This window comes from Vigna unguiculata, chromosome 7, assembly GCF_037176805.1.
Source record: "Vigna unguiculata cultivar grain cowpea cultivar isolate G323 ecotype 2 chromosome 7, ASM3717680v1, whole genome shotgun sequence".
Classification (NCBI taxonomy): Eukaryota; Viridiplantae; Streptophyta; class Magnoliopsida; order Fabales; family Fabaceae; genus Vigna; species Vigna unguiculata.
Window position 1 is genome coordinate 11,572,484 of NC_140798.1, and position 25,651 is coordinate 11,598,134.

At 36.5% G+C, this 25,651-nt stretch overlaps 1 protein-coding gene across 1 annotated transcript; it reads right to left on the reverse strand.

The window, feature by feature from the left end:
- Positions 1-1,069: 1,069 nt before the first annotated feature.
- On the reverse strand, positions 1,070-1,584 carry LOC146884620 (uncharacterized). Its single transcript, XM_085675943.1, has 2 exons — positions 1,246-1,584; positions 1,070-1,144 (listed from the first exon to the last, which is right to left on the reverse strand). The coding sequence occupies exons 1-2, from the start codon at positions 1,582-1,584 to the stop codon at positions 1,070-1,072; spliced, it is 414 nt and encodes a 137-aa protein (XP_085532069.1).
- Positions 1,585-25,651: the final 24,067 nt, after the last annotated feature.

Sequence of the window (25,651 nt, forward strand, 5' to 3'; positions counted from 1 at the left end):
TTTTGCTGGCCTTTAATTTAGCTAAATTGATTTCGAGTAATTAATTTGATTGATTCACAATCTTCATCGGATGGCTCCTTGAATGATTGCTCATCCACATCTTCAATGGGCTCTACAAGATTGGGCCTTGATTTCTTCAATTTGGCCCATGTTAAATATTCTTGGGTTACATTTCTCCTAAAAGAAAATAAAATGCAATGTGGATGGATGAATGTATGTCTCAATGCTAAAATTATGCAATACGACAAATTTAGTAAATTGAAGTATGCTATGTTTATATTAAAAGATTCTCAATGCATGGTTTATAAAGATAATAATTAGTTTAGAATATGCTCTTAGATCAAGAAATAAAGAGTAGAATGACAAAAATTAGTATACAACCTACTTTGCTTAATGACAAAAATCTAGCAGCAAGTCTACAACAAGGTCTTGTTCCCAAGGAGGGTTCCCACTACAAAAAAACATGTAAATACTGACATTTATTTTTGTAATTTACGTCATTTTTAACTGTCATTATTTACTTGAGTGACGGTTTTCTGAAATGTCGTAATTCTTGCTGTCACAAAGTATAATATGGCGGTTATAGATGAACCGCCGCAACAACCGTCATTTTATACAACGTATAAAGTGGCAGTTTAAAGAGACAAAAAGTGTTAGTTAAAACTGACATAATATTTTTACTGGATAACAAATATAATGTGAAAAACGACGCTTTAAACTGACACTATTATCATTATATTATGACATTTTTAAATGTCACCAGTTCAATTAATTATAATTAATTCTAAGATTAATTACGTCATTATCAAGTGTATCAAGTGACATAATTTTAATATTTAATTATTTATTCATTTTTAATATTTCTTATACTTTCATAATTCGATAAAAAATTAGAACACTATCAAATAGAAATTGATAAACTAAATTGTTTCATTGTCAATATAACATAACTACACCGAAGTACCAATTCAAGCATTTGGAAAGAAAGAAAGAAGAAAAGAAGACAACATTAAGATTACCAAAATATTCAAGCATATAAGAAAAAAAGACAACATTAAAAGTCCTAAGTCTAAGGTGTTTTGCTTCCACCACTTGATCCTAGTAATTCATGTGGAGATGGCACACCACTTCCAATATCTGGTGCCTGTAATGAAGAAATAATATAGTATATATGAGTAAGTGAAATTGAAATAAATTATGAGATCCATCCAATAAGTTTAAGTAATTTACTAATGTAAATTATACCTCATTAATAGATGGACATACCAAACCAGCAGCCATTGCAACAACATGTTCTGGAACATCTTCTTTAGAAGCAGTATAGGAAAGCAGTGTTTGCACTTGGTTCTTAGCAGTTGCAAGTTCATTTTCAATCTTCACAAACTTGTCTTCGTCATGTGGTGAAGCTGCATTAGGTGAAGCAAAGTTGATTCCTCTTATTCTTGTAGTTGATTGCTGAAAAGCAAGAGTAGGACACGCGCCATACGAAAGTCCTCTAACCCGACCTGGATGCTCTTTTCCAAATATCACACCAATAGGATCATTTGGAGATATTTCAGATGTAGTTTCAAGATTTTTCAACATCAATTCATCAAGTTTTTCCCGCATAAAAATAGGAATAATAATTCAACTTTAATTCATCAATTTTTAGTTTTCAATTTATTCTATTTCCAGCACAACATTAACAATTACACCAAAGCTGGGAAAAACCTTTTTCATGGAAAGCTTTCTACTAGAAAAAAATAGCTAGAATTTCATGCAGAGAATAGAGTTCTCTCAAACATTTGAATGGTCACAGTGGGTGCTAAATGCCCCTGATCCCTTAACTATGTGGCACAAGCTTAGAGGCTCATATGAGCACCACAATCTTACAATACAAAGAAACATCAAGAATGAATGTTAAAATCATAGTACATAAGAGAAACTAAATGCATGATGAAACTAAATTAAGACAAGAATGAATGCAATGCATGGGACCTAATAGGAGGGAGGATTAGTCGAATCTAGAATGGTTTGATGGACCAAACTCAAAATGGAATGAAACATATCCCAATGCAATATGAATACAGATGTAGATTGTATGCAACTCTAGATGTTATGCACATTTGAGGAATTATTAGAGACCATGAACATGCTAAAACTGGATGCAAAATGAGCTTAAAAGGAGAACTTGCATGAAACCTAAATGGTGCCAATAAAACCAATATGTGATAGTAGAAAAACAATGCAATTTAGTAGCGTCAAACAAAATTCAATTCATATTAGAATTCAAAACTTGTATCAAGATAAATTGTGGATGAAATTTCAAAGCTTATACACCATTGAACGTGACTAAAATGCAGTTAGGAAAACTGAATGTTGTTGCCAATTAATGAAAGTAAACTTGAAACAAAATGGCAACATTTCAAGTCAACTTAGTGAAATAATCTATTACAGTACAACCAAGATCTGTTTCAGAACATGAAGGAAAGTTACTGCAGACAAAAAATGATTTAGAGTTTTACAACAACAAAAAAAAGATGAAGCAAAAATGATCTAGAATTCTACACATGTGCCATTATGAACTAGTGCATGACATCAGTACATCAGAATATTACAATAGTAGAATACCAAAGAAGAAATATTTCATATGTAATGCAAATGCATCATGCAATGAGGAAAGGGAAAGAATATGCTGAAAGAACTCAAGTAGATGCAATTACTGCAGACAAAAACTGATGCAGAATTTTACAATAGAAAATGACGATGCAAAGATGATCTAGAATGCTGCAGATGTGCCATTATGAACTGATGCATGACATTAGTACATCAGAATATTTCAATAGTAGAATACAAAAGCAGAAATATTTCAGATGTAATGAAATGTATCATGCAATGAGGATAGGAACAAAATATGCTGAAAGAACTAAGGCAGATGCAGTTACTGTAGACAAAAACTGATATAGAGTTTTACAGCAGAAAAATGACAGTGCAAAGATGATCCAGAATGCTGCAGATGTGCTATTATGAAATCAATTCATGGATTAATCCAGCACAACCCAAAATCAAATCCAATTCAAGATATTTTGGTAGAACAAAACTTATTTTACCATCATAATAATAATGATACAATAGAAACTATAAATTTTCATCTTGTAGTTAACAAATTAAACAAAACAACAACTAAAAGAACTAAAACTCCAATTTGAGTGTTGTTGCTGTAACAACATACCTCTCCTATGTCTTGTGCTAGACATAGGCTTCTGCGTTGCGAACCACTAAGTGTCCAATTTCTCGATGCCCATGATCTCAAAACCGAGTCTTTCCATTAGAAACGAGCACCCATTTGTGGGATTGGAGATCTGGATGGTCACAACGACAGGATCACCGGGCCTGTAAACTTGCCTATCGATTTCGAGCTTCAGTGTGGGGGAGACAACGGGTGCGAGTTCCTCGCCCTTCGATGTCGAACTGGCGTTGTCCACTCAAAGAGAAAACCCTAATCGTACAATTGGCCACTCAAATCAAAAATAGGCAAGAGTAAATTCAGAAAGGCAACACTAATTTGATGAATGTCATACCAGAAATAGAAAAGAAGTGGTTACAGGACCCAATCGAACCTTTCTCCTTCCGAACGAGGTTGAAGAACCCAATCGAGCAAATGAAGGCGCTAATGTATATGCGAACGAGGGCAATCATGGACTGAGGCGCAAATGGAGGTGCAAACACAGATCGAGAAGGAAGGAGAATGGAGAAAGAGGTGAAATGAAGAGGTGAAATGAAGGAGAAAGTTTGAGTGAACGTTGTGAGAATGAAGTGATTTGAGGTTTGAGTAATTTGGGTGTCAGTTACTTTGGAAAGTTAATCTTAGTTAAGGAAATATTAAACTGTTGAGTGGGAAAATGAAATAGAAAAGAGAGGGAACAAAGTTTTACAAAAAAAAGGGGTACCGAGACAAAAGTGGACAGGAAATGATTTCATAAAATTATAAAAATAATGTTTTATATAAAGTGGCTCAAAATGACACAATTTTAAATAATAATATGACAATGTAAAAGATGGTGGTTAGAAACGTCATATTATACATGTACATTATGGTAGTTATCAAACTAACGTATTATACTGCGAAAAGTGATAGTTTTAATTAATCGTCATATTAAAAACATTGTTATATGCATGATTTTTTGAGTTAGGGGAAAATGAATTTGACATGATGTTAATGAAGAGTAGATGCACCTTAAAAGATAGTGTCTGATAGAAGTTCTAAGTTCCTAAGCCATTTTTGGAAAACTCATTGGTGAAGGCTTGGAACTAAGCTCAAATTTTCAACTTCTTGTTACCCTCAAACTTATTGCAAATAAAAGTAGCCAATATATATCTAAGCACAATGTTAAGGGAAAATCCTAAAGGGAAATCACAAATCTTTGGATGAGTACTTTTCCCACATTAAGTTTGCATATAATAGGATAGTTTATAAGAGTACAAAAGTCTCTCCATTTGAACTTGTGTATGGATTTAATCTTCTTACACCTTTAAACATGATACCTCTACCCAATCCTAGTGAATTTATTCATAAGGAAGGGGTAGCTAGGTCATATTTATGTGAAGAAACTACATGAGAGGTTAAAACACCAAATACAACAACAAACAGAGAAATACATTAGGCATAATAACAAGGGGAAGAGAAAAGTCATTTTTTAGGAAGGGGATTGGGTATGACTTGATTTTTCCAAAGTGGAGGAATTCCAAACTCAATTCCTAAGGAGATGGTCCCTTCCAAGTCCTTCAAAGAGTGAATAATAATGCATATAGGCTAGATATGCCCTTTGAGTATGAAGTGAATGCTACTTTTAATGTCAATGACCTTTTTCAAATCTTTCTCAAGAGGGAGGAGATGATGGTAAACCCCTAGCCAAGGGACCAACCACAAGAGCCATGACCAAGATCTTGGTTTCTTTTTTGGGAAAAATGTTTACTATAAATAAGTAGAATAGGTTTCCTTTGGGCCTTGTATTTTGGGCCAAATAGTATAGGATTTGTATTTGGGCCTTGTTTTGAGTTTTATGCCTAGTAGTTTAGTTTTGGTCTTAGAAGGACGGGCTTTGTGTGTGATGTGAATTATGGTTTGCATGGGCTAGCTTGGGCCTCAAGCAACCCTAAACGCGAAGCTTGCTTTCCAAGGGAATGCTTGGTGCGCCTATCCTTGTGAGAAACATGACCTTGCCAGCTTGGCATGTCACACTAGAAGCATGACCCTTCTTGGCCTATAAATAAAGGCCTTCACCTATTGTAAAATAACTCTGAGATTAGTAATGAACTATTATAGAAATTTCCTTTCACTTTTCTTGAAGTTCTTTGTAGATTAGTCTCCTCTTCTATACCAATCTTGTTTCCTTCCTTAGGAGTTGGCTTCACCTCTCTCTAGGAAACTCTCCATAGTTGAACGAAACCACTAATCCTTTCATATTTTCAAGCTTCTACACCATGCTCCATCCATTTCTCACATTGAATCCAATATTGCTTGGAGGAAGGCCATCACTTGCGAGCTTTGGTTATGCTATCTTAATTTGAGAGTTATAAATCTCAAGGGGAGTTTGAGAAGGATACAAGAAGAGGTTTATACTCGTGATAAATGGAGAGGTTGATACTCATAATACATAGAGAGGTTGATACTCATGATACCTAGAGAGGTTGTTACTCGTGTTAACCTAGAGAGGGTGATACTCGTTCCAATCAAGAGTTTTGATTAGTGAAATATCTTAAGTAAGTTGCTTAAGAGATTGGACATAGTCTCGGTGTGTGGTGTGAACCAGGATAATTTTTTGTGTGTAATCCCTTCTTTATACTTTTATTTTGATTATTCGATTACGCATAAAACGTTAAAACTATCCATAACCTTTATTCATTCCTCCTTATAAAACCACCTTGCCTCAACAAAAGTTTGTTTGCCCTTATCATCACTTATTAGAAGTAGAAAATCTGCTTGGTGCTTATGACAAGTAGAAAATCAGCTTGGTGCTTTTATTGTTTGTTCGATGACATTTACATTTTTTTCTTTTGCATAATCTACTTTTTTTTCAGATAACATTTATTAGACTTGAATTAAGATTTTATACTTTGTTGAACTAAATATTTAATCAAAATCATAGGATTATTGAATTTGGATAATGATAGAATGACCTTCTATCTTTTATTCTTACCCGCCTACGTGGCTCTGATTTGGGCAGAGGTTATTTTAATTTTTAATTTCTCTTAACTGCTATTACGTGGCAAGTTCATTTGAGCGTGTTAAAGAAGTAGGTGGATTGTGAAATCAAATTAATAGTCCACCCAAAAGCACAATTTTCGTCATTCTTCTTATCTATGTGCTCTATTGTTCTTCGTCTCATAATCCAATTTACCACCACCAAACGAAACCAAAATTTTTCTACTGCTTTGAAGGTCCGAAATAGAGTCGCAGATTAGGGCGTAAACATTTGTTTCCAATAACAAAGGTATTTTGGCAACCTTGATTGTGGTGGCATTGTGTTTTGTTATTTCTTACCACTTCAAAGGTTTGATTTTTATTTTGATTAGGGTTATGCTAAACAATCTGCAACTATTTTGCATTGGTGGTATTGTCTTCATTGTCGTTAGTGGGGGTTACCCAGTGGAAGCAGGTAAGTTCTAAATGACGTAGCATTTTAAATTTTTAAATTTTTTTAGTTGTCGAATTATTTTGGTGTGCTATTGTGATGAGCGTCGTCTTTGACGGCTTACCCAGACATAGCATTTGAAACCAGGACTTTGATTCAACAGGGTTGTTGGGAAGTACCACACACAGTTTTGCTGTGGTGTTGTCTTTAGTGTTGTTAGTGACTGCATAGTTAAGCGGGGAATCTTATGAGTTTAGGCGAGTTAATTTTTTCTGTTATGGCTTTCAATCATGTGTTGTGGTTGTTATGTATTTGATTGAATAATTTTTTGAACATTTTATATTGTTTTGGTTGTCCTAGAAAAAGTCATTGTTCATTGGATTGGTCATTATTGTATCCTTTGCGATTGTGATGAGTTGATGGTGTTTGAGTTTGAGTTGATTGTTTTTAGTAGTAAATATTTCGCCCATTGGAAAGAATATTTATTATGATGGAGTATGTTTATAGTCCTAAATTTATGAAGTGATGGTTATATGCATGGACTAGTTTGTTCATGGTTTGACATTGTAGGCTTATGGTACGTAATAGGTGGTTCATGAAGCATGGGTGGAAAGGGTAGAATAGAAAAAGCAATAGAAGATTAACGGGTGAGTGTGTTTAATTGATTGATTTATGGAAATATTAGAAATGATAACATGCACATTTCATAATACAATTTCTTTTGTTGATTTGGTTGTAAGGTACGACTAATTAATTTTTTCGATACAAAATACATTGTTGAAATGAATAATTTGTTGACGGATGCACACCATTCACGAATTAGAGTGACACTGTTCAAGTGGTGTTTGGAGTTGGAGAGGTCTTTAAATATCTACAGTCCATTACTGCAACAAATGCTTCGGCGATGTGATTCATGTGAACAATCTTTTCATATATGACAGTGTCTTGTCCCCTTTGGTGTGGGTGATGTATGTATGAGCTTGGGTTTGAGTGTAGTAGGGGAAGAGGTTGAATTTGATGCTTATGGGTGTGGTTGTGTTGTTCACTTTTTAGTGGTGAAAGTATAACAATTAAAGATATTACTAAATTGATTAGGTGTACAATAGGTACTGAGTAGGATGATGTTGACAATGTTTGTCAGTTGTATGTATTTGGTGTACTATACTTTCCAAGAAATTCAAAATGTGTGTGTAACATGTCATTTAGGATATTAGACAATATTGATACTTTGATGAACTACAATTGGGAAGTTTAGTTCACATATTTTTTGTTAATGGACTAAGTCGTGCACATTTGGTCGATTGCAAGCAAAAAAATCAACATAACATAACCTTAGCTGGTTCACACATTTATTTAATTATTTTCATTATGTTTACATCAATGACTATGCTGATTTTTCTTTTTTTAAATATTTTGTAGATTATTTGGGATTAGGCATTAATGAATGATGATAAATCAAATCCAATTATTCGTGTCGCCCTCAATATTGACGCTGAAGCAATCAATGAAGATGACGATGATACTAGCGAATCTAATTTTGAGGATGCTTGCAGAAGAAAGTAAAAATGAATAAAATGGAAATAATTGCCATGAAGAAGCAGCTGAAGATGTTGCAGAACGAAGTATTGTTACGTGGTAAATCATTGTCGCAAGAAAACCATAATGTCGGTGATGATAAGGCTGATATTTTTGAAGGAAGTGGTGGAAAGGCTTCAGGTTTTGATGAGGTAACAAAGGATAATGGAGATAAACTTCATGACGATATTGACATGAGTAAGGTTTCTCAAGCCAGTGGAGAGAAGGCAGTTAATAAGGAACAAGTTAAACAAGATTTTACTCCATTTGACCATAAAACATCATTCAATGATGGCACTGTTAATTATGATGGATCTTCTTACGGGACTGCTGAGTTTGTTGGAACAGTACCAACAACTGAACCCATTGAAGCGCAATGTAATTCAGTGGGTGTGTATGCGATGAAGTTGTACACGACGTTGAATAATGTGGATTGTCTTTATTGGTATTGAATTTCTTTTACTCTTTATAAGCTTTATTGACTTTTGTGAAATTATTAAAAGTATTATATTTGATTTTGTAGGGTCTTTTATAATATAAAAGGTCAAATATTAACGAGCCACGACTGTATAGGTTTTCAACCAATGGGTCACTTATGCAACATGGTAATTACCTAAATTAGCTATTGATGTCAATAATTCATTTATAATGTAGAAGAATTTCATTGTGGAGTCAAGTGTTGTTGTAGGTTGTAATGTTTGCAACAAATATTATGATGTATAATGAAAGGAAGTTGCATCAACGGTTGGAAAGAATCTCAATGGATCTCATGTACACGGTATAATGATGACATTTAGTCGAACTTGATTTATTCATAAAAATAAATTAAAATTACCAAAGTGCTTTGTCCATGCAGACTTTCTTTCTAATGACAATAATAAGAGAATTGCGAACAGACGTGTTTAAAAATTAAGCGACTACAATATGTTTTTTTGTAGCAAGTTCGTTGGCATGCAAAAGATCCCTACTGCTGATTTTATAAAATATTTATTATTATTGTATAGTTACATTCTTGGTTGAAGTAAAAGGCGGTCCATATTTTTATTTATGTCTCAAAATGTGGTATGTGTTTTGTGGTTGTTTGTTCCAATTGTCCATGATGATCACTAGTGGTGTTATTCTGTCAACTATAAGATAATGAAATTTTTTGTCTTTGATTCCCTTGGACATAATAGAAAGAACCGCATCAAGATAGACAACTATATTGTAAGTAGAAGTAGTACATGTTTATTACATTATTAATTTTCTAAAGTATTTCCCCATAAGATGTTAAAGTTATTTTGCAGACCCATAACATGAAATTGTTTTTTTCGATGTTATTAAATTGTGATTCGAACAACAAGCCATCATTTGAAGTACGAACTATGGACACTCCAATTTAACTTAATTTCTAAGTTTATATATGTTATTTGTTTCATCATTGCAATATAGCATACCTTAAGAAAGTTTGAATATATTGTACTATGTTTTATATGTATTTGTTTTGGTTATTTCATTTGTAACCATGATTGTGGTGTCCTTGTTATGAAATTTATAGAGATGTGGGACGGTGTTACCAAATGTGATGGCAAAGCTATGCCTGAATACACTACTGTAAGATTAGTGATATAATCAGTGTTTTTTGTTTCAACATCAAAAATATGATTATGACTTTTTCATATGTTTCCTTGTGTCTGTGAGTCCACTGTTTTAGAGACTAAGGTTATGCATGTGGCCATATCATGTGTAGAATGTAACATGATGCTTTTTGAGAAATGTGATGCACAAATAGGCAGTTATGTATAGTTACAATCAAGTGTATTTTTTTCTCCATTTTTTATCCAATTCATGAATGTAGTTAATGTATTTGTTGTTAGCAATCTATGGATGAAAAAGACACTTATATGTGCACAGAAATACATATGGCATAGTAACTCAGTTTATGTGTACTTTGTTTAATATAAAATCAATCCCACATTTGCATTGTCATTGGCATTCATGGTAAAGTAAAGGTTGAGCTACAATTATTTGGAATTGGAACTTTGATTTTTAATTGAGGAGTGATATTTGTCTGAAATCTGTCCATAAAAGAGACAAATATTCTTTGACAGAAATGCAGATAGGTTGGGTGATCAATTTATGGGTAATGTTTTAAGTTAATGTTAATCCCAACTTTCCATTGTCATTGGCATTGAGGGCAAACCAAAGGTTGGTTAAGATTTATTTTAAACTTTGATTTATGATTGTCATGTGATACATGTCCTAAATCTGTGATTCAAAAAGACACTTATTTTTGCACATGAAGAAAGCTAGCTTAGTCACTCCATTTATGTTTTTTTTTTCAGGTTAAATCATTCAAGAGGTCCCCATTTTTGTAGCGAAATCTCAAGTAGGTCCCCCATTTTTATTTGACTCAATTGAATCCTTATTTTGGAAAATTCGTTGCAATCAGTTTCTTTACGTTAGTTGTACAATAACGATGTTAATTATGTGTCACGTGTCAGCATGTGTTTTTTTTTTATTTTTTTTTATTTTTTTAATTTTTTTTAATTTTTTTTAATTTTAACATTTTTTTATAATTTTTTTAAAAAAAATTAAAATTGTCACATGTCAATATGACATTATGCCACGTGGCAGAGACAATATGATGTGGCAGTGGCAGTGCCATGTGTCATTATTGGATGGGAAAAAAATCTCAATGTAGTCTTTGTATTTGTTATTTTGTCTCAATTTGGTCCCAATTTTTTTAAAACTAAATCAATTCCATTTTTGTATCAAATTTAATTTCATATAAATTTGACAATGATATTTTATTATATTTGATATTTTTAACAAAATTTAGTTTATTTAAATGTATATTTTGCACTGATATTTATTTAAATTTTGTTTGAAATATTTATATATCTATCATTTATAGATAAATGTTAGAGTTGTTGTAAAAATAAAAACTTTATAAATTCAAATATAAATTTTTTTAAAAAAATTATAAAAATTCTAATTTGTTTATGAAAAAGACATTTATATTTGCAAAAGAATACAAATACCTTAATGTTAGTCACTCAATTTATGGGTATTTTTTAACTTAATGTTAGTCTCACCTTTGCATTGTAATTGGCATTGAGGGCAAACAAAAAAGTTATGAACTTGTTTTTGAAATTTTGATTTTCATTTGTCCAGTGATATGTGTTCTAAAAATTTGCATGAAAAGTCACTTATGTTTGCATAAGAATACAGTTAGCTTCGTAAACAAATTTTTCGATATAATGTTAAGGTAATGTTAATCCTACCTTAGCATTGTCATTGGCCAAAACCAATGGTGTATAACTAATTATATTAAACTGAGTTTTTAGATTGTCCAGTGATAGGTGTTCGAAATATGTTCATGAAAAAGACACTTTCTCTCAAAAAAATATAGATATTTTAGTGACTCAATTTATGGGTTTTTTTATGTTGTTATCTTTCTCAAGGTCCTGCTAGTTATGTTACCCATTACATGGATCACTAAGTTTAGAAAATAATTAATTGTGCTTGGTTGTTACTTTCTATATCATTAAGTGCATGTACAGGACTCTTGGTAAAACAAATACATCAAAAAAAGACAAATACGTATGCAATGAAACACTGTTAAGGTTATTAGTATTTACAATTTATACAGTCCACTTATTTTTTAGGAAATTGTCAATATATTATCATTATGGAAATTGTTTATCACAATGTATAATTGGAAATCACAGTTAAGTAATGAGAAATTAGTCAAATGAAGGGGAAATTGTTTATAACGTAGCATCAATTGTAATGCCATATTCCATCAACTCGAACCTAAACATAATGAGATGGACAAACACACACCTTATTCAGCAAAGAAATGAAATACTAATTTAACATAAAACTTAAATAACATAACTAACAACACTTAAGTGTAGGTTACAATAACATAGTTACGCGTCACATAAGCATTTGTTGACAAAGATTGTTATGAAATCACCAGCTTCATCGTGATCCACCTGAAACAACACAAATTGCCTTCTTTCAAAGAATGTTGATTGCAAAATTCCTTCCATCCCTTCCTAATCTTTGTGGATTGAAATCAGAAGTTTGCATATCACAGAACTGTTCGGCCCACTGAGAACCACCTTGTTTATATGCTTGTTTCTTATCAAGTTTGCGAATTTGGTGTTAAGGTCCTGGTTCACATAAAATACCAAAAAATGGTCAGTAACTTTATTAATGAAACATTTTTATTAAATAAAATGGAATTCATGAAAATAACATATACGAAATGAGAGTCTCGACTTTGATATTTGGTCAACGTCACACAAAAGATGTTGTCATTGAACTCAGAGGTACCATAACGCAAATACTTCTGCATGTTTAGTTCACTACATGTCCCAGCAATGACGGTGATTTTAAAAAGGTTGTTTCCTAAATATCGAAACTGAACATGATAGTCCCTTACAATGTGAAAATCTCTCCTAATGTCCATCCACCCATGATCAATATATGCAATATTCTACGTTATAATAGAAAATGAGCAGTCATGGCAATTTGGAATACAAAGTTGATGCATAAACCAATCAGTACATGGAAAAAGAACGTTATGTTGGATTTAGGTCCACAAATATACTTACCACATAGGCCACGTGAATAATGTTGAATGTCCATGAGATATTGGTGGTGTTGCTGCTTCTAGTGGCTGCCATTTTTAAACACAAATGTGGGTCCAAAAGTAATGTGAAAATAATATTAGATAGTGATGCAAAGAGTGACAATATGCCTAATCAGTGCAATACCACAAATGGCACACGAAAGACATTAAATAGGCAAATTTAAGACCATTGAATGAGTTCAAACATTTGAAAGCGTTAAGTTGTCATAGGTGGCAGTTGAGGGTGTCGAACGAAACGATTGAGGAAATTAATAACTTCCATAATGACGTTTGGGGTCCTTTAGAGTCCACCAATGTATTGGTGCATTGAGTTACAAGCATAAGTTGAACGAATCTAGGGACATCAAAATAAAAGGTTCAATAATGAAACCTTTCTAAGTGATGGTTGTCATGCATTAATTATGCCAGATGAATAAATGTAAATAATTCACTCTGAAAAACAAACATTTTATGAATTTTTTGATTATCCTTATATTTTTCTTAGCTCATCAAACTCATTTTATATGGGCACACTCATGATTTTTCAAATAACATAATAAATAACTAGTTAAAGGTAATCCAATCTGCTTCTAAATGATAACCTGCCCCTAGCATTCTTATACAACCATGATTTGATATCTTTGTAGAATTCGGCTGGTGTTGGTGGACATATGTCCCGTGTCTAAATGAATAGTTCTATGTCATGGGAAGTTAGGGGACGTATCACATCTCTGCGTATACGTTAAACATCCTTCAACCGTTGAATCATTTGGACTATATCACTATTACATTTGATTTCAACTATGTCATGAAACAAAAAATTGTTAACTACTTTAACCGCATGTCGGTAGCTAATTTCAATAATTTGTTTATGATCTCCACACCCAATTCCATGTGAGATCTTATCCAATAGGTGAACGAATATGCAGTTGTGGGAGATGGTCATGTACACAACTGCTTCTGATTTGAACATTAGACTATGTCTATAAGGGCACTCCACTATATTCACCCACTTAAAATGTCCACCGAAATAAAATATCATCCATGTACGTTCTATATGGTTGACATCTGCTGAAGAAGATTTAGATGTCCTTTGTAATAGACGGAGTATTTCATTCGGTGACCTTAAGAAGGTCACAAATAGTTCTATAATGGTGTTAGTTGGAAATTTTGGCCTACATAAAATTATTCCAATAATGTCTTCATCATTGGATAACTTAGCAGCACTGTAAATGACTAACTCATCTTCTTTGGTTGTTGGTTTACGATAATACAACTTGTTAATGGTATTACCATGCGATTCATCAATTCGTACCAGATCACGAGGAGGATTGGACCGGCAGCGTACAAGATTGCTTTGCCACCTCACTTGACAAATCTGCACAATGTCTTCCATGTATCACAACTAAGGAAGTACATTGCGGATCATACTCATGTGTTGGAGGAGCACGGTGTTTAGGTGCGCGAGGACCTGACAGTTGATGTTGGACCAGTGTGAATTCTGGATTCTCAATTCAAACAACTCAAAGGGAAGGAGATCCAGACTGTGAAGGTTCTCTAGAATGAGGCAACATAGGAGATGACTTGGGAGACAGAGGATCTCATGAGGAAGTCTTATCCTCACCTGTTTCTTGGTAAGTCCTAATTTCGAGGATGAAAACTTTTAAGATAGGGGGAATGTAAGATCCTCTAAATTTAATTAATTAAGTACATATTAATAAATACGGGCAGTGAGAGCCTTTAAGGCATTAATTATTGATTAATGTGATGTAGAAAAGTATTAGCTCAAATGATTGAGAGTACTTAATTGTGTGAGAGGACTTGGGTTCGAGTCTTATGTTTGTCATTTGTGTATTTTTTAATTATTATGGTTTTAATAATATGCTTGATCATGTTGAGTGATAATATAATCATAGAATTATATAAATTAACACAAAACATGAATTGGTTGAATGGTTGTGCATTGATTTGATAATTGGCAGGGTATGGGTTCGAACCTTGGTGAACTCCATGTTAGGGGAGCTTTACGTGTTAATTTTATTTTAGGTTTGATTGGCATGCTAAATATAGTAGTTGTACTCGTTAATTTTATATTTAATTTTATATTTAAGTCTGATTGGCATGCTAAATTTAGTATGATTATGATTGAGATTTTATTTCCTTAAATTAGAATTTTTGGAAATTCCCAGAAATGGTCTGGTTGGCGATGAACTACTGCCAGACGATTCTTTCCTTTTCTAGGCCATTTAGGGTACCTGTAGAGGAACCACTTACAAAATTGAGTGTAAAATAGCCTATTTGAGAAATGTTGACCGCTCTTGCCCAAATTTGATTGGTTGACCAGTGTTGACTCTTTGATTGTCTAGTGAGAGACTACCACGCGTCAAAGCAGTCTCTCTTTCAAGTCAGAATACTTTTTCCCCAATTAGGGTTTGGCTGCCGTGAGGGTTGTCGCAAGGTGCGTTTCACAGATTCCGATTGGAGCCATTGGTTCTCCGATGGAGGACACATTTGGCGTCGCGATTGCTATTATTGCGTTGCAGACGTTGCGAGGTATGTATTGCAGTGATAATGGTGGTGGTCATGGCTGTAGATCAGAGGTTTGACTTGATTGCTATAGGCAATGAAGTTAGCTGCGCGACATAAATAACGAGGTGCAAGCGATGATAGCAGCGTGAGCGTGAAGCGGAACTCGTGCTGTTGTGGTGATGGTGAAGAACAACGGTTGTTGCATACGCGAGCTCATGATGGCGCTGCCCTGATGGGTCAAGCATGGCGCAACGTCAATGGCAGTGTGATGAGGCAAAGGTGGTGGCGCGACTGGAAGAGGCGAGTCGTAGTGGTGTAGCGTGGCTGTTGCAGGTCGTGATAAGTGCTAAAATTGTGGTTTTCCGACAGCATGGATGCAGGTTTCATGTGAGTGTGTGGTGGTGCACGTTGGTACGGGACTGCTGGTAGTTATGAGTCCCTTCCAACAAGTTGTGGGTGCGGAACATGAAGCCGTCCGAGCTCGAGAGAAGCAACGATGGAGGTCCGGCTGCGGGATGATTGAGGAAGAAGGAGGCGTGAAGAAGAAGTGATGGAGGTCATTTGGTGCTGCTGCAGATTGACCTCGACGGTGGTGCGATGGAAAAGAGATTGTCCCGGTGAGTTGTAGTCACTGAGGAGAAAGTCGACAACGGCGGTGCAGTGACAGTAGGAGTTGTACGCGGCGGTTGTGGCTTGGTGAGGGAGAGAGGAGGAAAAAATTAGGGTTATGATTTTTGTTGTGTGAAGGAGAGAAGGTGATGATGTGTCACTCTATGATTGGTTATTTTAGGGAGTGGAGGATTGAGGACGTGACATGTTTTAATTAGTTACTTTAGTAAGTGGAGGATTGCCATGTGGCGTAATATGGTGGAGTGGAGTTTAAGTGATATTAGGGGTGCAAATTAGTAAAAAGAAGGGGTGTAGAACATGGTGGAGCTCCAAAGGTGCATGAAGAGCTCCATGGGTAGCGGAAATGGATGAAGGAATGGAGGCAAGTTGGAAGGCACTTACAAGCAATGGAAGGTGAAAGAGGTGATAGGATTTCCTAATCTATGCTAGCCTAAGGAAGGTGGCTAGAGGTAGAGAGAGGAAATCCCTAGAAAGTGATGACTCTCAAAGGCAATAGAGGAAGGAGTGCTCTCAACTCAAGTTGCATCTATTGCATAAAATTTCAAGAGTGTCTACAAATGAGTGAAATTTTGGCTTTTATATGAAGCCATTTACACATGAGAAAGGAGAGCCATTGGATGGAGTGGACCTTGATCTTGGCCCTTAGATCAAGCTTGGAGAAGGAGGCTTGATCTTGGCCATTGGATGATGCCTTGGAAAAGGAGGAAGCATTCCTAACCCTTGGATGCTTTGGATCCATGAGGTATAGGAAGAAGTGTTGACTTCCACTTAGTCCACCTTGGCTCTTTTGATAGCTCATGGCCAAATCTCCTATTGGGCTTAGTCAAGCCCAATTTTATCAATTCAACTACTTATTGTTTGACTTATTATTCTAGAAAATAAGGCCTAAACAATGGGCTAATCTTATTGCTATTTTATTGCTCTTCGAGACACCTCTTCAAATCTTCACATCTTCTTTGGCCCATGTGAAAAGTGTGAGAAGCCCATGTGGGTTTGGGCCATCTTGAATGAAGCCTAATTGGATCTTTTTGAGCATGCTCCTTGTTATTGGGCCTCTTGATGGGCTTGGGCTTGAAGGTGCATGTGGGCCATGTATTGGACCTTAAGCATGATTTGAGCTTAGGTGTTGACCCAAGCTATAAGCCTTGTTGGGATCACATCAGAACAGAGTTAGAAAGTCCAATTATAGAAGGGGGTGTAAACATGAAAACTAGAGGTGTAGTTGGCTCCAGAAATATCCCTTTTCAAAAATAGATAGCACAATTGCAGAAGGGGGTGTACACATGAAAACTAGATGTGAAGTTAGCTCTAGAAATATCCCTTTTTAGAAAATAGATAGTCCAATTGCAGAAGGGAGGATGTAAACATGAAATTGGGGGTGCATTTAGCTCCTGAATTATTCCTCTCCAAAATTTTGATTTTGGGACTTATTTTATTACTTAAAATATTCACTATTTACATTCTTAAGGACCTAAATTAAATTATAGTTGCATTATTAAACTTAAGAATATCCAATAATATATGATGCAACTAAAATCACTTCTTAAGTGCAAAAATAATATTAATTCCCAAAATTTAAATAATTAATAAGAGCAAAGGTTCGAACTCATCATACCCTCCAGGTGGTCTGAACCGATAGCGTTTGGTGGTACATGTCCCCCGCTAGACAATTTTACTGCAGTAGTATTGGTGTTCATATTCTTGATGTGCGTGATCTACAAAGCTTTAGTGATTTCTTAAAGGTTGGCTTGCTTGTGTTCCTTGAGTTATGGCTCATAACGTATCCCTTAAGTTGAGCTCGGGATAGGGGTTAAGCACGTGGCATTCCTCGAGTGTGGCTCAGAATGACATCCCTCGAGTTGAGCTCGGGATGGCAGATGAACACGAGGAACCCTTGAGTTGAGCTCGGGTTTGCGAGTGTTGTCGGTGTGAGTATGCTGGTTGCGGCCAGTACAGATGGGTCCAGATGGATTGCGCTCCTCAGTAATTAGCTGACGAGTTTGGTAGTCTTGGGACGTTACGAACTATGTTCGTATTTAGGAACTTCACCTGGTGTTACGGTGTGTGATCCATAACATGGTTTCCCGTACGTGCTCTATCGGTTGTGGCCGATAGGTATGGGAGCAAGACATCTTGGGGTAGTCACTAGAAGACGTAGAACACGGTTAACATGGTTGTGACCATGTGGTATGGAATCAAAGGATGGAATTCCTTTGATGTGATTGTGTGATATATATATATATATATATATATATATGTATGTATATATAAATGTATTGTGTATATATATATATATATGTTTATTTTGTTAGCTCACCCTATCTGCTTGTGTGTAGCGATGATCGTATACGTGGTATACGTGAGCAAATGATGTTGCAGGTGGGACTGGTGAGGCGTAGAGCCGGAGCGGGGTTAATCTTGGGAGGTTTTTATTAGAGCTTATATGTAGTTTTATGATTTCAAATAAATTGTAATTATGGATATTACTGAACTTTTGGATAATTACGATCTTACTTATACTGATGGATTTTGGTTTATTATTGAAAGTAATAAAAGTTCAAAATCTCCCATGTTTTTAGGAAATGAAGTTTTATTAATTGACACTAAATTATTATTTCCTTATTTTATTAATTAAATTCGTAATATTCGGCCGGGATGTTACACAGTATGTGCACACATTTGCAAACTTCCTCCTTCAGGCTCTATAATGTGCTATTATATGGGATTCATAATAGACTTGGAGTTGGACCTTGGAAGTGTACACCGTCTTCACATTATTTCATTTCTCCATTTGCATAAACTGCGGCCACATAAAACTTGTTAAGCCTTTGGCAAGTGTACCAAGTCGCACAAGTAGTAACCGATAAGACCGGGATATCGTTTCCCAAGAGACTCGTGTATACTAAATAATTGTGTAATTAGTGACTAATTTAAACTAATGAATAAATTCATAATTTGGGTTTTTGTATGCACGTAAGTAAATATTTCATAAACAAGTAAATTTGAACTTGGATATTTGAAGACTCTAGAAAATGGTAAAGACTAGAAATGCAATAGATTGATATTGTTGGAGTTAGACTTCACCTACTTCACTCTCATGTATATTAAGCAATAAAACTCTTCTCCTTTAATTACTAATGTCAACCCACAAGTTTACTCAAACTCTAATCCCTTAGTTGAATGAGCCTAGGTTTCCTTATTTAGAGTCAATTCCTTGAATCCCTAAATAAACAAACCCGCTTTACAAATTAGGGTTTAAGACAACTAATGGGTCAAGTTCCATTCCTAGATACAAGTTCCATTAGGTATCTTGTTCCAATTCAAGGTTTCAAGAGATATTTTCCAATACCTAATGACCCAAATATCATGCAATGAATGGGTAAAACAAAGCAAGCTTTAAATACATAAACAAAGATACTAGAAATCAATGGAAGAAGCATATATATATATATATATATATATATATATATATATATATATATATATATATATATATTCAAACCATTCAAAAATACATGAAAGTTCAGTGGCTAAATCTAACCCCAACAAAAATGGAAGAGGGAGGAGACACAAAGAGGAAGATGGAGTTGTTCCCACAAGCCCTAGCAGACCTCCAAGCTCTCCAAGACGTGTTGCTTGAGCTCCAAAGTGTCCAATATGAGTTTCCCCTCGCGAAAATAGAAGAAAAAGAGCCAACTTGCCACATCAGCGAACACTGGCGCCTGGCGGAATGGTCTCACCGCCAAGCGCTAGACAAAAAATTGTGGCAAATCTTCATGCTACTGCCCGGCGGTGTCCAGGTCCCGCCAGGCGGTGACTAACAGTAGCGCTTGTCTGGCGCTTGGCTGGCGCTTGGCTGGCGGTCTTTTCCGCCTGGCGCTGGCTTCCTGTCGCCAGGCGCTTCCTGTTGAAATTTTCCTTCTTCTCCTTGTTATTCCGGGTCACTCATTAGTCTGGATTTTTGGAACAAAGCTTCCAATCTACAAAAAGGACACAAAAAATGGGGATTAGTGGTATATTTAGTTCAATGTAACCCAAAATGTATTTATTTACAAAAGTAAGGTAAAATTGAGGATTAAGTAGGTTAAAAGCTTTGGAAGAGATGATTTTGGTAATGAAATATAGCTTGGATAATCGTAAAAATTAATATTATCAACTCCCCCAAACTTAAAACCTTGCTTGTCCTCAAGCAAAAAGGTAACTTGGCCTAGATGAACAACACAATTGCAATGATCTAGTAACTCAAGAAAACAGATGTCAATTGTGTTTGCTCTTATTTGAAAGATTGTGTAGCACATGTGTTTCATTAGCAAAAATTTCACAAGTGCATGCAAGAGTTTATAAGGGATCAAAAATCATGGCACAATGTTTCCTTGATCAATGGGAACCATTTCTCACAAGAACGAGTGTTTCACTCAAGCCCACTGGTGTATGAATATAAACAACATTCTCTCTACCATCACAATGTCACACAATTTAACTTTGCTTTTTTGTTCAAAATGGCTAACACTTTCACAAGCATGCTATCCTCACAAGGTCTTTTATGGCTTGTATCGTGGCTAGGCTAAGAAGGAAATTTGGTTTTTCAGGATAACAAAAGTACCTTGAGCTAAGAGAGCAACTAATCAAATCATGAAAGTATTTTTTTTCCCCTCTCTATTGAACAAATAAAACCAATTCCCAACTTGTTTGCACCAATTTTCTTTTCTTTTCTTTTGTTTTTTTTGAATTGAATTGAACCAAAAACTTTACAAATTTTCTCATGCTCCCTTGTATCAGCAATAATTCCCCCAAACTTGAACCATACTCATGACTAATAATCATTTGCTCTCTCAAGCTCAAAGTAAGGTAGTCAATATCTTCACTATGCTCAAGGTTCAAGGAATGACACATATTATCTTTAAGGCTTAAAGAAGATTCAAAGGATTTGCATAAGAAATCAACTTAAAAAGGATTGGCTCAATTATGTAACAAGAAAAAGAAAGATGGCCTTGATCACCTGTAGCATGCAAGTAAATGAATAGCAAATGAACTCAAGCAAAGTCAATTATGATTCCATAGTGATAACATTCAAACAAATCAACTCTGGGGCATAACCTCTCACAGGGTACTTTAGGTTCCACAATTGTCAATGTAAGATCCGAGGAATTTAATTAATTAAATAATTAATTAATTAATAAATGCGGGAGAGTAGTGCATTTATGACATTAAATTTTGTTATGTATGACGTGGAAAAGTGCTAGCTCATATGGTTGAGAGTACTCTAATTGTGCGAGAGGACTTGGGTTCGAGTCTTATGTACGCCAATTGTGTGTATTTTTGTTATTATTGTTTTAATAGTATGTTGGGCCACATTTGTGAATGAGATAATGCTTGAATTGTGTGTGTTAACAAGAAATATAAGTTGGCCTGGTGGTTTAGCTTTGACTTGGCGTTGAAAAGGTCATGGGTTCAAATCTTAATGACACACCTTTAGTTCTCTTTTTACGAAAATTGGTATGGCGGGAATATGAAAAAGGGAAGAGAATCCTAGCGGAATGGGGTAGGAAGGCTGAAAATTAATACTAAAGACCTTAAATAACAATAAAACTTACCATTAAAAACCTAATTTTCGTTTTGGGCATTAAACCCCTTTAAGGCACCTTTAAAAGGCAATTTTTGAGAGGGAAGAGGGGTTTGGAGAAGCCTGTGAGGGTTCTGCAAGGGTGCGAAAATTTGGGAAGGGTTTTGGTATTTGAGAGCATAGTGAAGGGAGGGTGTTGGGCTGCCTAGTGACCAAGGAGAGATTTCCAACGTTCTGCAATTGTCTAAGCAAAGGAGAATTTCAGGTTAGGGGAGCTGAACCCGTAATATTGTAATCTGTTCTGATTGCATGAGTTTGATGATTTTATGCCTTGGATTTTCGGGTAATCATGTGATGAATTGGGGGTTTGGGTGAATTGGTACTGTTTTATTGGATTCTGGTCTAAAAGCATGAAAATAATGGGGTTATACATTGCCTATTATGTGATTATGCAAAAAATGGGGTTGTTGGGGCATATATCCGTGTCCAATTATGGTCATATGTCTATCAAGTGGTGTTGAATGAATTGGTATGGTTGGGTTGTGTTTTTGGTCGCTGGTGAAATGTTTGTGTGCGGTGAATCAGTGCCAGAACCTGCAATTCTCTCACAGGCGAGCTAGGCTTGCCTAGGCGAGATATGCAGGGACGCGTACCCTCTATCTGCTCGTGGCTATCACTCAGGCAGATAATTTTGGGGTTTGGGCGAGAGTTCATCTCGCTTAGGCGAGTCTCACCTAAGCGAGAATTCGAGAGGGTTGGTGCTTTAGTTTGATATCCCGCTCAGGCAGGAACCCTAATCTTTTGAGCGAAAGAATGTCTCGCTCAGGCGAGAGTCTCATGCCTAAGCAAGAATGCGAAGAGTGTTCTGTTGATTGGATTCACTCGTAGCTCAGGCTTGAAGTTTAAATTTTTGGGCGAAACTGATCTCGCCCAGGCGAGTGTAACTCGCCTAAGCGAGAAGTCGAGACTGGTTTGGTGTGCGGTACTCGCTCAGGCGAGGTAACCTAGCCTAAGCGAGATGAATTGATATGATTATGCGTGAATTGGAAGTTTATTTCAAGGATGGAGGGATGTTAGGTTTCAAGGCAATAAATGATGAGGAATTGGATTGAGTAAAGCTTGGATGCTGATGCATGATCTATAAGGCTTCTAGAGTGTCTTAATGGTGAGCTTGCTGGTGTTCCATGGGTTGTGGCCCGGAACATATTCTTGGGTTGTTGCTCGAGACAGGGGTTAAGCACGTGGCATTCTATGGGTTGTGGCCCGGAATTACTTCCTTTGAGATGTGGCTCGGGATAGCGGATGAACACGACGAACCCTTGAGTGGTAGCTCGGGTTGGCGAGTGTTGCCGGTGTGAGTATGCTGGTTGTGGCCAGTACGGATGGGTCCAGTTGGATTGCCCTCCTTAGTGGTTGCTAACGAGTTTGGTAGTCCTAGGATGTTACAGACTTTGTTCGTATTTGGGAACTCCACCTGGCGTTACGGTGTGTGATCTGTAGCATAGTTTCTGCACATGCTCTATCGATTGTGGCTGATAGGTGTGGCAGCAAGGCACCTTGAGATACTTAATAGGAGATGTAGATGACTGCTAACATGGTTGTGGCCATGTGAAAGAATTGGAACGAGGTTCCCTGATGTACTTTATATACATGGTGGTGGCCATGTGGAGGGAAGGTATTGGTTATATATGTATATGTATGTTGGTATATTTTTTTGTGTTTCAACTATTAGCTCACCCTATTTGCTTGTGGTTGGTGATGATCGTGTACGCGGTACACGTGAGCAGGTGATGATGCAAGTGGAGCTGGTGAGGCTTAGCTGCGGAGAGGGGATGACCATGAGATCTTTTTCTTAATGTTTTCTTTACTTTATTTGAAATGGATTGTAAAGACTCATGGAATATTTTGATTACATTTGCAGTTTTGTATTTATGGACTTCTTAGTAAAAAAGTAATAAAGATTTAAATTTCCTGTGTTTTTGGGAAATGAAGTACTATTAATCAAAAAGTAATATATTACTTTATTTTATTTTATTATATTCGTAATATCCGGATGGGATGTTACAGTCAACATATGCCAAAATCATTGATCACAATTAAAATCAAGCATCACTATATCAAAATGAGAACAACCACAAGCTCATGCTCACAAGCCAATTCAACATCATTTCATAAAAAGCACAAAAGATGATGATGAAAAGCACCACAACCAATTTACAAAGTTCTACACTAAGCTACAAAGTTCAATACTATCAAAAAGAAAGTTAAAACTGAAATCTAAAAGCATAAATTAAATTAGAACTATCAGCAAAAAAAGTCCTGCAAAAAGTGAATCACTCTCTCCAAGTGCTCAGGCGTCATCCTCGCCCTCTTCGTCTAGCTCCTCATCCTCATCATCTACAGCAGCTGAGGCTCCACCTCCCCAGTAGTAGTGGCCTAGGCCCCAAGCCAAGCAACAGTGGCAGCAAAATCCTAGGCTGATGAGGTGTGCAGCTCGGGAATCGTTAAGGAGATGCCCCTAAGCATGTCTACATTGGCCATCCCCAGCCGGTATAAGGCTTGCATCTGGGGTTCCAGGAGCTGAAGGTGATCAAGCTTGGCCTCCAAAGCCTGCAACCACATATCAATGGTGGGAGTTGCCTTGGGCTCGGGCTCTGGCTCAAGCTCTACCTGTGGTTGATGGCACCTCCTGGGTCTGGGGGCAACTGAGCAGAACCTCTGAAAATATGAAAAGTCCAGGTCCTGCATTGCTTTCTCCAACGAGGGTACAGAAATGTCCACCCCTGCCAAGCTGCAAAGATGGGTGATGAGAGAGTTATGGCCAAGAGCGGCCTTGCCAGCGGCGTTGGCACACCAATGGATCTCATTTGCAATAAAATGCCCTACATCCATCACTCGACCTGTCAGGATAGTGTATAAAATGGTGGCGCGTCCCTCCATAAGATCAGACACATGGGAGCACGGGGAGATGTTGGCATGCACAAATGCTAACCAGAAGCGGGCCAAAGGGTGAAGGGAACCTCTCTGAATCGTGCCCCTGTGAAATCCTTCACCCGCCAAGTAGAGTGCTTGGATAAGCTCTCTAGGCGCCATGCCCTCATCATCCAACACTGAAAACTGGCACTCCATATCATCAGCAAGCTGGGTGCCCAAAAACTCGTTGATCGTGTCAACATCAAAGGGCACCCTTTTCTCCCGCACATAGCTGAGAAAGGTGGGAGCTGCTGAGGTGGTAACCTTGGCATTAGCATAGAATTCTTTTACCAAGGTTACACTAAGAGTGCTAGGGTAGCTACCCAGCCTTTCCCAGCCACGCCTGATCAACTCCAGCTGAAATTCATTGACCTCCCCGGGCTTGAGAATCACTTTCCTCTTTGCCACAAATTTTCGTTGCATGACCACTTGGAAGCGGTCCTCATTATCCTTTGTGAAGAAGTAGTGAGAATGAATTCTCTCCTTTCGTTTTTTCCCTTTTGAAGGGTTGCCAACAACATTCTTCATTCTTTTGGGATTAGAAGAGGATGCCATCTGCAAAATAATAAGCATTGGTACAAAGAGGCAATTTAAAGTTAGCATTGGAGTGAGAGATTCAATCAAAAAGAGAGTTAATTGCATCTAAAGATTAAACTAGAACAACAAAATGTCAAGTCATTCAGATGCAAAAACCATTGCAGCATTGGTACCTCACAACCCAAGCAACAAGCACAAGAAAAGCAAAGAAAGAGGCAAAAACAGGGGCCACTGCTTGGCCCCTCAAAAACTAGCGCCAGTCGCCAGGTCAAACAAGTGACCTTTGTGAGGCACCACCGCCTGGCGATAAAATAGGCCAAAATGGCCACCGCCAGGCGGCACAAAATAGGATAGCAGTGGTTGCAGTGAACTGGTATAGAACAGCAGGAAATATTCAATGGCAGCACGAGAACACAGCAAACCAGGGAATGTAAACACATACATAAGCAACAACAAGGAAAACCAAAGCAAAGTAAACCCTAAACTAGTGCATCAACAATGGAGTAAATCAAAGATGCTAGAACGAAAATAGAACAAGAAAGAAGTTTACTTGAGTTGAATGCAAGAGAGAATGTTGCAAGAAGTGAGATTGGAGAGTCTGTGAAA